Below are 13,925 nucleotides of genomic sequence, written 5' to 3'. Positions count from 1 at the left end.
AGTCTGAAGTAAAGTTTGATAGATTTTTCCATTGGTATTGGTTTAGATTTCATGTTGATGCAAGCTTTTGATGTTACTGTACTAAAAATGTGCAAAATATACTAGAGATATCTATAATGTTTTATTCATGTAAATAATTGCTAGAAATGGCCTGATTTCTGAAGGGATCTCCATTTCTGTCTCAGAGCAGAGATAGATAATAATAAATGGAAGATAAATATTAATGACGCTAAAAGAAAATTAAGGAAGTTTCTACTTTCTCCTCTCCTACAGTTCACATCAACCACAAACTAATGGTAAAAGAATTACATTTTAATTTAAATTTTTTGTGATAAACAGCATTTTAGTATATTTTTAATGAGATTCCAGAAAGTTGTCAAATAGTCTACAGAACTGTTTGCTACCAATGATTAATATCAGAATGAAATTATTTTCTAAATTAAGATAATTAAGATAATATTTTCCTTGTAGCAAGTAATCTCTTCCCTGGGGATATTACTTGTACAATGACTTGCATCTGATAATATAATCAAGGTATGTGATCAGGTGTCTATTTGAAAACTTCAGCATCATTAACAGTCATTCTCTGTCAGCTTTAGAGTAGGTCTTCTATTGTAGCATTAACAACCAGTCCCTGATATTTAACAATAACAACAGTAACAATAATAAAAAACCTTTCTGCATTTATAAAAATTATAATTGCAGTAAAAATATGAAAACGTGTATTGATAAAAGCTGATGTAAAACTGGAGAGTCAGCAAAAAGGAGGAGGTATAAAGAGGTGAGAATTTACATGGAAAGTCCTTAATTTGTTCTCTGTATTTCCATTCACTCTCAAAATTAACCTTGATAATTTTTAGTCACAGTTGACTTGTATGTAGAGGGTTTAATTATGTTTTGTGCAATATTCAGTTTTAGAGAGTTTAAAAAAAAGGACTGCACCTATTAGAGTACCAATTTCTGGCAAGTTCTCAAGGGCTGATTTAGTAACTTGCTGATTTACAGCTATAGAGACAGTTCCCAGTATAATAAAAATGGTTCCTAACTCCAGTGAAGAAAGGGGAGAACTTGCTTTAATCTTTCATTTAAAATCCACACCTGACCTTATACAGTTACTTACTCAGGGTTGTGCACTTAGGAGTTCTTTCAGCTGCTTTGGAAGTGCAATTTATTGGGAGGAAAAGAGCATAGGAAAGCATGCAATAGCATCACTACAGAATTTTTAAGATTTGAGTTTCCAGCAGTAATTATTCCCTCTCTCAGTTGGAAGCATCAGCATTATTTTTCAGCAGAAAAAAACCCCCATCAACCAACCAAACAAAAAAAAACCCAAAATAAACCCCCAGAAATAAACTTCCATATTCTAGATGAAAGGGTCACCTTCAGATAAACTAAGAACTTCAAAATCATTTTACTCAAAAGAGGAATACTGTGATTCCTTTAAGATGGAAATAATTCTGAACACATCAATTTTTGATCCAAGAAATTTTCTTTATACAACTGACTTAGTAACATTAGCATTGACACTTCAAGGTGACGTGTAAAGGTCTTTACTTTGGTCTTTTGTTAATGGCAGCTGGTCTGAGGAAGGATAAAGCACAACTTAGATATTCAGGATTTGATATTAAAGAAAGAATCATAAAATTAAAAGAAGAAAAAATAGATTAATTTAGTGGAAGAATTAAAAAAAAATACTGTTTTCTTTGATGATTGGCAACTTATTGGACAATCTAGCCATAAAAATTCATGCAAGAAAACTGAGCATTACTTGTTCTGTAAATGTCTTTGAATACCTTAATGCCAATAATAGAACCACCTACTGAAAAGGATTTCAATTCCTGGTCAACTTCTCAAGAAGAAAGGAGTAAAGTTAAGTTCAAGTGAGTAGGTAATGGCTGCTGCATGTATCTGTTGTAATCAGTAACAATGAAAAACCTTTTCTGCTGATGTCATTTTATGAAACCTAACGCACTAACCAAATTCAGACATTGATACTTGAAGTGGAAACTGTCACTTTTAAAACAGTCTCCCACACAAATGTTCACTTCCAAAGTAATATACATAAAAATTTTACTTTTTTTCCAGATTAGATGTTGAACAGGAATAATATGCAACAGATTGGCCAAGTTTTCTTCACATCTTAGTGCTCACTCCTTCTTAATTTCAATAATTTCATTTACCCTTCCTATAATCAGTTTCCTTTCCTGTAGCATTGGGACAGTTCTTACTTTTTCAGTTCAGACGAGTGTTTTGACATAGGAGTTAGGACTTATTCATAAATAAAAATACTATACATTAATGAATACTATATGGGAAAAATCTGTGCATTCAGGTCAGTCATTTGATACTGTAATTGAGTTTGGCTTGTTTTTGAGAAGTATTTGAGAAAGCCAGTACAAATATATTTCACATCTGATTTGTTTTATCCTTCATAATTCTGCATTGGGAAGAAGCCTGAGCCTTTTCTTGAAACCTTGCTTCCTAAATTGTAAGAGTGACCTCTAGTGCTTTACTACTTTGCTGTGTGATGCAAGCCTTTTTTGCAATGGTTTTAATATGCCTCCTTGTATGCAACTGATTTAGTTTTGTGCATAGTGCCAAATGCTATTAATGTGCAATTCAATTATCATGGACTTGTGAAAATGGATGTATTCATAAACTGTTCAATACAGAATGATGAAGAGAATTAAAGCTGTGGCTGGACTGCAGCACGGTGTTTAACAAGAGGAATTTAGTATTCATGTTTAGGGCTACACTATGCACTTGAGTATCAGATACCATTACTGAATGACAGCACAAGATCACTTGGTGCTGCAATGTGAACGTCTGTCTCATGGGAGCATGTTTAGTTTACAAACCATCCCTATGCAAAACCCTAGGCTATAGACTCATTCAGCACTTCAGACTTCTCTGCCGTTGCTCAAATGTTTACAGGGAGCTGCCCCCTGCCACTGGGCTGTAAGGTTATTCCTGAACATTCCTCCGTGCTTTGGCGTGCACTTTCTTCCCATAGAGGCATTGCTCCTTCCCTCCCCATTCCCGTGATGCATGACCAGTGCCTCAACAAGAAGGGGAAAAAACATGCTCTGGCATTTAGTCTACTGTTCCAACACATGTATGCAAAATGAAATCCTTCAGCTCGATGAAGCTGAATCAAATGGAAAAAGAATAGCTCAGAACTATTACTGAATGACAACCCCCCTGAAAATGAGTTTCTTGCTAAGCCTCTTCCTTTACTTTTCTTTTTAATTTAATTTTAAAATAATTAATTCATCACTGAAAAACACAGATTTGCCTCCTAGAGGGCAGATTGTTTTTAAAAATGTAATCACTGTCTTTATTTTGCAATACCATCCTACTGGCTAACTATGAATTACTCATTTTTTAAAAAAAACTTTCTGCTGGAGCTGATAGTGTTCTCTTCTTTAGTCATGCACGAACAATAATCCTTAAGCAATCAATGCAGAGACCATAAAATCTTGCTATACACATTTTATCTTGTTGTATTTGTACTGCTCTTGAACTGCACAGTAATGTCAATCATCAGAGTTATTTAAGTGTAGGCTTAATTCAGGAGATGCAGATACCAGGTGTGAAAATTATAAATTGCTAAAAACCAAGCTGGTACAGTACACAACAGAAATCTGCTAGTAATTTCCACGTAAGGCAAAATTCCTTGGAAAATACTGCACTTACAAACAGAACACAAAAATGAAAATGGGGCTGAACATGCATCCCTTAGTAAAATGCTGCTTTCAGATACTCTTAGGCTGCAAGCTTTAACAATATTCTGTACATAGAGTCATGGCAAAAATCTACTGAAGGATTTTAGAACATTTTCATCCCAGCAACTTGCTGTCACAATTTCAAAGCAGTAAGCATTTGTCTCCAAAATAGTATTAATTCTAAATGCAAATAAAATATCCCAGAAGTTTACAAAGCACTCCGAATTGAGTTTCAAATCATATGCAATACTTACATTTATTCCCTGCCACTGCCGTGTGCCAGTTATGCACAGATAGGAGAAACAGCAGCTTCGAGAAGATTTCAGTGACAGAATCCATGTTCACATTCACTGAGGCAACCAAAAGAATCCGAGTATTAGGAAACAGCTGCTCTGTACTTCAGTCCTGCTTCTGCCTCTTCTCACGGCTTCTCTCTGCCTCTCTTCTCGCAGTGCTTCCCAGTGACTAGACACCTCAATCAAATGCACTCCGCATCTCCTCACACAGGCACACACACCTCCAAATCTGCTTCTTCCTCTAACAGCAATCCCTGAAGAGCAGCAGCGAGAATTTCTCCTCCAATTTCACAGAATCACTCAGGGCTAAACTGCCAGACTCCCCTGCACCGCTCGCTGACTACAGCCTCACGCTCGCCGCGCGTCCTGAAAACCCCTGGTGGTGACAGGTAGGAAATGTGGGTCTCTGGTGGAAGCCAGACAATAAGACAAGAGCAGCCAGCACATGAGCACTGAGGCACAACTACTTGCCGGGTGCTCGCCCTGGCCAGTTGCGCCCTGGCCAGTTGTCCTTTTTTTTCTTTTTTTTGGGGTGGGGGTGGGGAAGAGGGGAGCATTAACTGTGCGTGCTGCCATTCCTTGTGTTTTTTGTGTTGCAATTTTTTCTACGTGCAGCTGCAAAAGCATTACAAGATCTGCATTTTTTTGAATGAACACATTTTGCCTGTAGTAGAGAATCTAAGCTTACAAGTAAAAAGAGCTGCCTGTCTTTACTTATGAAGTGAGCATAGGACCAAATGATCACCTGCCCCTCAGAAAAACACGCCATGAATGTCTCTGGTTGGGTTTATTGCTATTAATAATGACATTAAAGGATTACATTCTGAACACCTAAGAGGAAACACTTATAATATAAACATATGATTGAGCCAAACTTTCCCAAAGAACTCTATCCCCCAAACACCCACATAAAGCACATTTTGCTTTCAGCAAAGAGGAAGCTGTCTTTAAGCTGTCCTAATGTTTGTACTTAGGTTATATTGGAAAATAGCTTCATTTGGGAAAGAGCTTCAGTGGAATTTTAGGTCATTATAATTAAACTATATCCTAAAAGTGTTTTTGCAAAACAGGCTAAATTGCTGTGTATGTTAACTATAGAAAAGTTACAGTCCTCAAGTATGAGGAATAGCCTGCTTATTAGCAAACTCCTGACATTAATGAGGGCAAAGGCTGCACTAAAAGACCACATCAGTGGCTTCATCACTGCTACTTCTGGAGGGCTTCCACTATACAGACTGTCTTTATATTTTTGCAGAATTTACTATGACAATACTACAAAAGGACATTCCTAGTTACTATGAGGTGCACAAAAAGCAGACTTAGAAATTACAAATTCAGCCCAGCGTCACAAACTTTGTCTTTCTACTTCATGTGGACTGTTTAGGAGCTCAGATATACCAACAGTTTTTCCATTCAAAAGGATTCTAGTGTCTGTGGGTCAGACACTGGATAGCATATTGCTGAGTTTCTTTCTTGCATGTCACAGAGACTACGGAATTTAATGCAAGCTGCCATGTACTTACCTGAAAGGAGGTTGTAGCGAGGTGGGTGTCGGACACTTTTCACAAGTAGTAAGTGATAGGACGAGAGCAAACAGCCTCAAGTTGCTCCAGGGGAGATTTAGACTGGATAGTAGGGAAATTTCTTTACCGACAGGGTTATCAAGCATTGGAACAGGCTGCCCAAGGAAGTGGTTGAGTCATCATCTTTGCAGGTATTTAAAAGACATGTGGCTGTGGTGCTTAGGGACATGGTTTAATGGTGGACTCGTCAGTGTTAGGTTAATGGTTGGACTAGATGACCTTAAAGGTCTTTTCCAACCTAAATGATTCTATGATTCTACGTAGAACTCTTTGGTGTCAGGAACAACTGTGGGACCGAGATGAAATGTGAATTAAGCCCCAAAAGATTGTGAACTTTAGTTGCCGATTTAAATCCTTTTTGTCAGCTCTTGAAGGATGGTCTGATGCAACTAGAGAAGGAAAAGTAAGCTGTATTTTTGTTTAATACTACCTCAACCAGAATATATATATATATATTCATAAATGTATATATTTTCAAGTATATATTTTCAATATATTACCTGTATATATTCAAGGCTTAGCCAAAACTTCAAAAATAAAATTGCTAAACAACAAGAAATATTTTGAAAGGTGCTTAGTGCAGCATTTGGTTACATTCTTTTCAAAATAGCAAATCAGCATGACTAAGATTAAAAAAGCCTATTTCTAAATGACAAAACTGGGCAGAAAGATTCAGAGGAAATTAAAATAATTTATTGTGCATCCAGTCTTCCTCTCCTCCATATCAACTTTTATTTGTATGAAAAAGGCATGGAAAACTGTATTAAAGATTATGTGGATCATAAGCCCTCTAGCTTTCCTAAATCTTCCCTTAAATTCAAAACTCTGTCTCCAGAGTTTAGTACATCTATAGAGTAACGTATCCATAAACTGGATTTCTTTGTCATATAGTTCCTTGAGTTAATATTGACCTTCTGACTAAATTAATATGAACATAAAAGTGTTCCTTGTGCTGCATCCCCTCTATAAAGAATATCCCATGAGATGGTCCTGGACTCTGCAGCTAGACAAAATTTCATGTATAGAATAGGACAAATATCACATCAAATCTTGGCAAGGACTTTCTATGGAGTGATATTCTTTAGGATTAGCACTGAGAACGACAGGGCTTTGAATTAAGAAGGATTATTATTCTGGTAATGTAATACAAATTCAGCAAAAAGGCCAATGCCATTCTGGGTAAATATTTGTCTTATAAAATAGCTTGCTGTTACCAAAAAGGAACATCTGACAGAGAAAGCTCATAGGATTTTTTTTTCTGAACTACAAGTAAGTATATAGATGGAAATAACGTACTTTTATAATTATGGAAGAGCCAATCTTGTAGCAAAATAATATGCTGAAATGTGTATATATGTTTGTGTGTGGGCAGACGGAATTACAGAAGTCTATACAACAGTATGTATCTGGAATGCCAAGATAATAATCTTCCTTATGCAGGAATGAATCTATTGTACCTAGAAAGTGCATAAAATGTCATAGCTTGACTCACCAGAATATTACAACCACCTCTCTGCCTTTGCATCATAACGTATCTCCCTCCTGCATACGTGAAATGCTTCTGCTCACATAATCTTATGTGTCTCTGTTCCAGCATCTCATTTCCCATTTCTCTTCCATAGAATGTTCAGGTTTGTCATTAACTTCTGAGCTCTTCTTTGCAGGACTTGGACAAGTATTTCCCATTCCTGTTTGGCTGCATAGCTTTTTTACAAGCCCCTTTTCCTGTTCTCCTTTATTTCCCTCACTGTTTCAGTGTTTTATTTTCTTTCTTACATATATATATATATTATTTTATTTTATTTCCCCTGCATTCCAAAAATCTTACTCATTTTATGTTTCTGTGAAATGTAACATTTTATCCATTTGATTTGATAGAGGATGTTTCCCAGTGTATATGCATATATGTCTTATTTAGAAAGACTGCACGTTTCCCGGAACAATGGCTATGTCTTGTTAGAAATTCATCCTCACAGTTGAAACATCTGCAAAATTTAGTTGTGCAAAATTTGAATCATTTGATTTGGGTATTGCCAGCCTTCATTTACAAATGAAGGACTTTGTAATGAAGTCCTTTTTCTTAGCAGACTCAAACTAATAGAAAAATAATTCCTCTTTAAAATTATTCTCACTGTCTGTTTTTGTATATAAAGAGGAAACACTTTTAAAGTAATTCTAACTGTACTGCTGGTACTACTGCAACCTGCTTATTTATTGTAAAATAGTTGTAAAAGACAACTAACTAACCTTTTAAGGACATAGGACAGTTATAAGCTATATGCCAGGGAATGCACTTTCCTCTGCCTCTGGCAGAAAGTCAACCTTACAACAGAATGATTATTTTCATTTTCAGTGTATCATAGTCATTCACTACACATTATTTAATGACAACAAATGTAATTTGCTTGCGAAGCACAAGAAAAGAAGTAAGCAAAGTCAACAGCATCCATACTGGCTGGTTGAAAATTTTTGCTTTAATCCTCAGCAGTAAATTCCTCATTCCTTATCAAGTCCTCAGAAACCATAAGCCAAATTGGAAATTAGCTATTCACTAATTACCTTCAGCATCTCACCTTTCACTAGTCCAGCCCCATCAAGGCAACATTTTCTATATCCAACCAGTTGTGTCATTTTATTCGTATTTCAGGAGACTAGAAAGAAAGAGATGCAAATTTTTAAAGTTTCTGTTCTTTTTAATCCTATTTATTTCTGTTTTCTTCATCCCCTCATCTGCCTTATGGCCCTGGTTAACCCTCCTTCTAGTGCCACCTGCTGCAGTTTTATTGGTATTACAGGTTTCTCTCTACAGTACCTAGTTATATAATGCAGCTGGAGAATGTATCTTTTTAATGCAAACTGAACTCTTTCAAGATCATGTAAAATCTGCTTCCCAAAACTACTAGCGTCCCTGCAGAAAAGCACTGCTGTAATTGTCTGCAGAAACTGCAGAGAGCAGAAACGCACAAATATAAAAAAAAAAAAAGAACAGAGCCCCATTACACCAGGTACACTAATAATGAGATTTGGAATATTTTTTAGCCGTTTATAAGACAAAATAAAATTCATATCCACCTAATAATACTACACTTTTTTTTTTTTAATCATAGATGTCTATAATAGGGATAGCATAGAGTAAAAAATGCTTGTCAGAAATAAAGGCAGTATAACTACTGCCTATACTATAACTACTAGTTAAGACTATAACTAGTCTTAACATTATTATTTTTTTTCCAGTAGGGGCAGAATAGTACAGTTTGCCTTCTGGTTGCAAGGCTGCAAGTTTCCATTCAGGCTGTATTGGTTAAAAAGGAAAAAAAGAACTAAGTGTTATTTCATTAGGGTTTTAAAACCTATTTCTTTCTCAGGTGAGACAAAGAACCCAGAAAGGAGCAGACATGGCTCCATGCACCTGCAGGAGAAGAATTCACTCCCTTAACACTGCTGAAAATGCGGGTTTGAAGGAAGGAACAAGATGTGTGGCTGCACAGTTAGTTTATCTGATGCTGATGACTGATCATTCAGATTTTTCACCTGAAAGGATGCGGTGAAAATCCTGGAGGTATCTGTTTTTAGGTTTTATTAAAGTAGTTCCTTTTAGCCCTTGTAAATCTTCTCATTTCACAGGCAAGAGTCGTATTCCTTCCACAATAAACACTCTGTGTATTGTGGCTGCTAACACAGGAAGTTAGAGTTTCAATACAGGGCACTGGAGAATGAATTTATGCATCTTTTAATAAACATTTTTAACAAGTCTCACATGTGAAGGGATTAATTTTTAAAAGGATAACTTAAGAAGTAATTTGTATAAATAAAATAAGTTGGGGGGATAATAAAAGGAAGCAAGAAAACAGTCTTGCAGGACTTGATAATAAGCTACTGTGGTAGCTTTGCTCCTAAGCGGAGCATGTCTTGAAGCGCAGAATAATTAAAGACATGGAGATTGAAAAGGGACAGTAATGCCATAAAATATAACATGGATTTACCAAAGGCAGATCATAGCACACTAAGTTGATAGCTCTCTTTGATATCTGATTCTTTCCTAACAGAAAGAAACACAGATTCTTGGCATAGAATGCATATGACTATGATATAGTATGATGTTTCTTTGATGATGTAAAAAAGATGGACTATAGGAAAGAGCATGTGCAATGAATAAGAGGGAAAGACAGCAATAGAAGGGGCAAAAAGGTTTCAAGGTGTCATTAAAGTATAAGCCTTGCTTAATATATTCAGTTATGGCTACAGTGCAAATACAAGGAACAGGCTTGTGGGGCTGGGAGATTGGGAGACCTTTAGGAAAATACAGTCAGTGTAGGAAAGGTCTATAGTATCACAGACAAGCACAGGATGATCTTCCTGAAGAATAAGAAGTTAAACTATATGAACTAGTAAAATATGCAGAATGTGTGTTATCTAAGGCTGATGACATAAGCTGTAAGTTAGTTCTTTATTTGGAAGCAGAGGTAAGACTAGTGAGGTCCCACCTGTGGTGGAATATAAGCTTCCAGTGTGATTGCACCACAAAAAAAAGGGCAATTGTAACATGCATGAGGGAGGAATTTGTAGTGTGAATGCAGTATAGTGTATACTACAGGAGGAAGGAAGGTTTCTGAGCTGTGAACAGAGTGAGAGCCAAAGGGCCTGACAAGAAATGAACAAACGATACAGAGAATCCGTCTCCCTGTTTTTGTACTGTTGTGCTAGGGTTTAAAATGTGGATCTGAAAATCTTCAGGAGTGGTAAAGAGCTGAGAATCCAAGATCCATGCCCTGGATTGTGACTCCAAACACGGGAAATTTTGGAAAACTTTTCAAATAATGGAATAACTCTGGCTCCATTTCCCAAAGGAGACAATTAAACCTTGGAGAAGGCTCTGTCTGGGCTGAGATTCTCATTTGATATAGGCATGGCCGTCTGGCTCAGAATCAGTCTGGGAAGACTTCAATAGGACTAGTATATTAAGATTATTCCCTTGCTTTGGTGCTCCCCAAGGACTAACTTAGGTCATTGCCCACTGAGTGGTTGGTCTGGTGCAATTCTCATTCACAGCGAGCTTTCTCTGAGCATCAAATAGGGAACTTAGCTGCCTGGCTGAAATGTGGAGATTTCAGGCATCTGAAAGTCAGATGTTGAGCTGCTTGTTCTCATCATGCCCAACGATATGGCTACACAGACCGATGCAAATAAGACTACAAAGCATCCAGCCTGAAGCTATCCTTTATCTGTCTACTTGATGTATAAGAAATGTAGCTCAGGTCTGTCTCTAAATGTTTAAGAAGACATTTCCTGGTTTTCTTTGTATATCAAGCCCAGCTCTCATTGTCAAGAAAGCAGAGTCATTACATAATGGGCCCGGGTTTTATTCCTCCTTGAATAGGAGGAAAGACAACCCTCCTTGAAGTAGAAATATTAGGAAGGTAAACATGAAAAAATTGTTTATGTAATTTTTTTTAGATGCTAGGAAAAAACTGCATCACTATTAGAATTTTGTTATATGTAACTGTTTCGTGTTCAAAATCTCTGTTTAGTGGAAAGCAGACAAGGGCTCAGCCTCTATACAACACAAGATGTAACTTACACAAGCCTGATTTCCTCAATGTTAGGAGAAAAGGCAATGTAATATGGCTTCTGTATCTTAATTTGTGTGAAATTGTTCATTTGTCAACAGAATTTGTGACTGCATTAGGGTACAGATCTGGTGCAGGCTGTAGCAGTGTGTAAGAGAGATAATACAAAAGAAGGGAAGTAGACTTGTGTGAGCTGAACAAGGTCAAAAATATGGGACCTAGCTTTTTCCAAAATGTGAATGTCTCTAAACTGAATGGGCAGGTCTCACCTGCATTGTTAGCACTTAAAGTAAACTGCAAATAACCAATGTTTCATTGATCTGGACTACATTTTACAGACCAGGGTCAGACTCTACATACTGTAGGTTAACTGCTGCTGACATTGTTCAATGTGTTAAGACATACACACAGTTCTATGAAGGAAAATTATTTTTTTCAGGTTTCTTTGTTTGTTTTTGTGGTTTTGGGTTTTTTTTCCCTTTTTCCTTTAGATATTATTTTGCAGGCATCAGAAAAGGGAAAATCACTAAACTGTTTTCGTTCTTAGTTCCCTCTTCCCTTTGTTATATCCCCATGGGTATTATATGCAAAGTATTCAGCTTGAATATGAAGATTTGCTTATATATGGTTTAGTAGTATAAACATAACATGATACTATGAGCAACTCTGAATGTAACAGTTCCTACCTAGTAAATATGATCATGATCTCTTCAAGGAGTACAATTTCTTTGCAGGTGTGTTGTGGGTACGTAATCTGCTGTCGTGATTTGGCCTCAGATGGCAACAAAGAACCACGTGCCGCTCTTTTGAGCTTCCCCCGCATGGGGAAGGATCAGAAGAAAAAGGCAAAACTCGTGGGTTGAGACAAAGGCAGTTTAACAGAACAACAAAGGGAACAGGAAAACAACAATAATACGGGCTGAGGAATATGCAAACATGATTACAGAACCACTGCTTACCAACCGGACCCAGGATGCCCAAACCTGCTCCCAAACGGGACTTCCTGCCGCCTCCCCAGGCAGCTCAGACTGGGCATGGCTCACATGGGATGGAACACCTGTGTCACTGCCAGAGCCTGGGGAGAATTAACCCTATCCCTGCCAGAACCAGGACATTATCCACCCCTTATTCCATACCATCTATGCCATGCCCAGATCTTACAGGTTCCAATGAATTGTCACCATTTTCCCCTGTCTTATATGAAAAATATGTATATAAATATATATATACGTACATATATATGCATACAGATATAATGCCGTTAGTCTATGGACCATCCCTCTAAAATGTCTGTTGATTTCATTTAATCCATGGCTTTGGGCTCCATCTGTTAGAACAGTCTCTCAGGGCAGGTGAGATGCTGTGTGGTGCTGGCCTGTTGCATGCTGTATTTTCGGAGCTTGTGACTGGTGTACCCGGTGCGGCTCATGCACGCAGTCCGTGGGCTGAAGATGTAGATCTTGAGGAGGTTGCTGGGTGCCAGCTGCTGAGGTCAGGTCTGATCCCATCACCACTGCGCTTTACTCAGTGTTTCATCAAAGTCCATCTGCCCTTAATTTGGGTGATTCTTACTGGAGCACAACTGATAGAAAGTATACTAATGAGGACATACAGTGGCAGGGTTACTGAGCAATTAATATCATACAATGTGATTCATTGGCTATTCTCGCTCAAAATCAGATGCCTGTGAGGTATGCATTGGACTTCCCCATCCTTCCGCATCACCCACCAAGTGCACCCAAGTCCTTGGGCAAAAGCGATCCCACGGATGGATTTGCCTTTGCCTGAGCAGGACTGACCCAGACTGTGTTCCCTAACATATTCTTCATGTGCACTACGGGGACTTTATCTCCTTCTATGGTACGTGGAAGTTTTGATTGGGCAGGGCCAGCTCGACTGGTAGATCCCCTAGTGTTAACTAGCCAGGTAGCTTTTGCTAAATGTGTATCCCAATGTTTTAAAGTCCCACCACCCATTGCTCTCAGTGTAGTTTTTAACAGTCCATTGTATCTTTCTGTCTTCCCAGAGGCTGGTGCTTGATAGGGGATGTGATATACCCACTCAATACCATGCTCTTTGGCCCAGGTGTCTGTGAGGCTGTTTCAGAAATGAGTCCGGTTGTCCGACTCAGTTCTCTCTGGGGTGCCATGTCGCCACAGGACTTGTTTTTTGCCGCATGGCCTTGATTTTCAAGGCCCAGGATAGTGTTCTGGGCAGCGGCATGGGGCACAGAGCATGTTTCCAGCCATCCGGTGGTCGCTTCCACCATTGTGAGCACATGGTGCTTGCCTTGACGGGTTTGTCACAGTGTGATATAATCAATCTGCCAGGCCTCCCCATATTTATATTTCAGCCATCGTTCTCCATACCAAAGAGGCTTCAAACGCTTGGCTTGCTCGATTGCAGCACAAGTCTCACTTTCATGGATAACCTGTGCAATAGTGTCCATGGCCAAGTCCACCCCTCGGTCACGAGCCCATCTATATGGCGCATCTCTTCCTTGATGGCCTGAGGTGTCATGGGCCCACCGAGCTATGAATAGCTCACTCTTACATTGCCAGTCCAGATCCACCTGAGCCACTTCAATCCTAGCAGCCCAATCCACCTGATGGTTGTTCTGATGTTCCTCCGTGGCCCGATTCTTGGGTACATGGGCATCGACTTGACGTACTTTCACAACCAGATTCTCTATCTGGGCAGCAATATCTTGCCACAGTTCGGCAGCCCAGATGGGTTTGCCTCTGCGCTGCCAGT

At 38.4% G+C, this 13,925-nt stretch overlaps 1 protein-coding gene across 1 annotated transcript in view; it reads right to left on the bottom strand.

Annotated features, from left to right (window-relative positions):
- Positions 1–4,145, bottom strand: part of CNTNAP4 (contactin associated protein family member 4) — a 241,172-nt gene extending 237,027 nt beyond the window's left edge. The window contains exon 1 of the mRNA XM_054186786.1: positions 3,980–4,145. Within this exon, the coding sequence (XP_054042761.1) occupies positions 3,980–4,064 (85 nt within the window). The 5' untranslated portion in view covers positions 4,065–4,145. The remainder of the gene's footprint in view (positions 1–3,979) is intronic.
- Positions 4,146–13,925: the final 9,780 nt, after the last annotated feature.

Source organism: Rissa tridactyla, chromosome Z (genome assembly GCF_028500815.1).
Source record: "Rissa tridactyla isolate bRisTri1 chromosome Z, bRisTri1.patW.cur.20221130, whole genome shotgun sequence".
Lineage (NCBI taxonomy): Eukaryota > Metazoa > Chordata > Aves > Charadriiformes > Laridae > Rissa > Rissa tridactyla.
The sequence above is the reverse complement of the archived record's forward strand: the minus strand, read 5'-3'. Positions and strand labels throughout refer to the sequence as shown.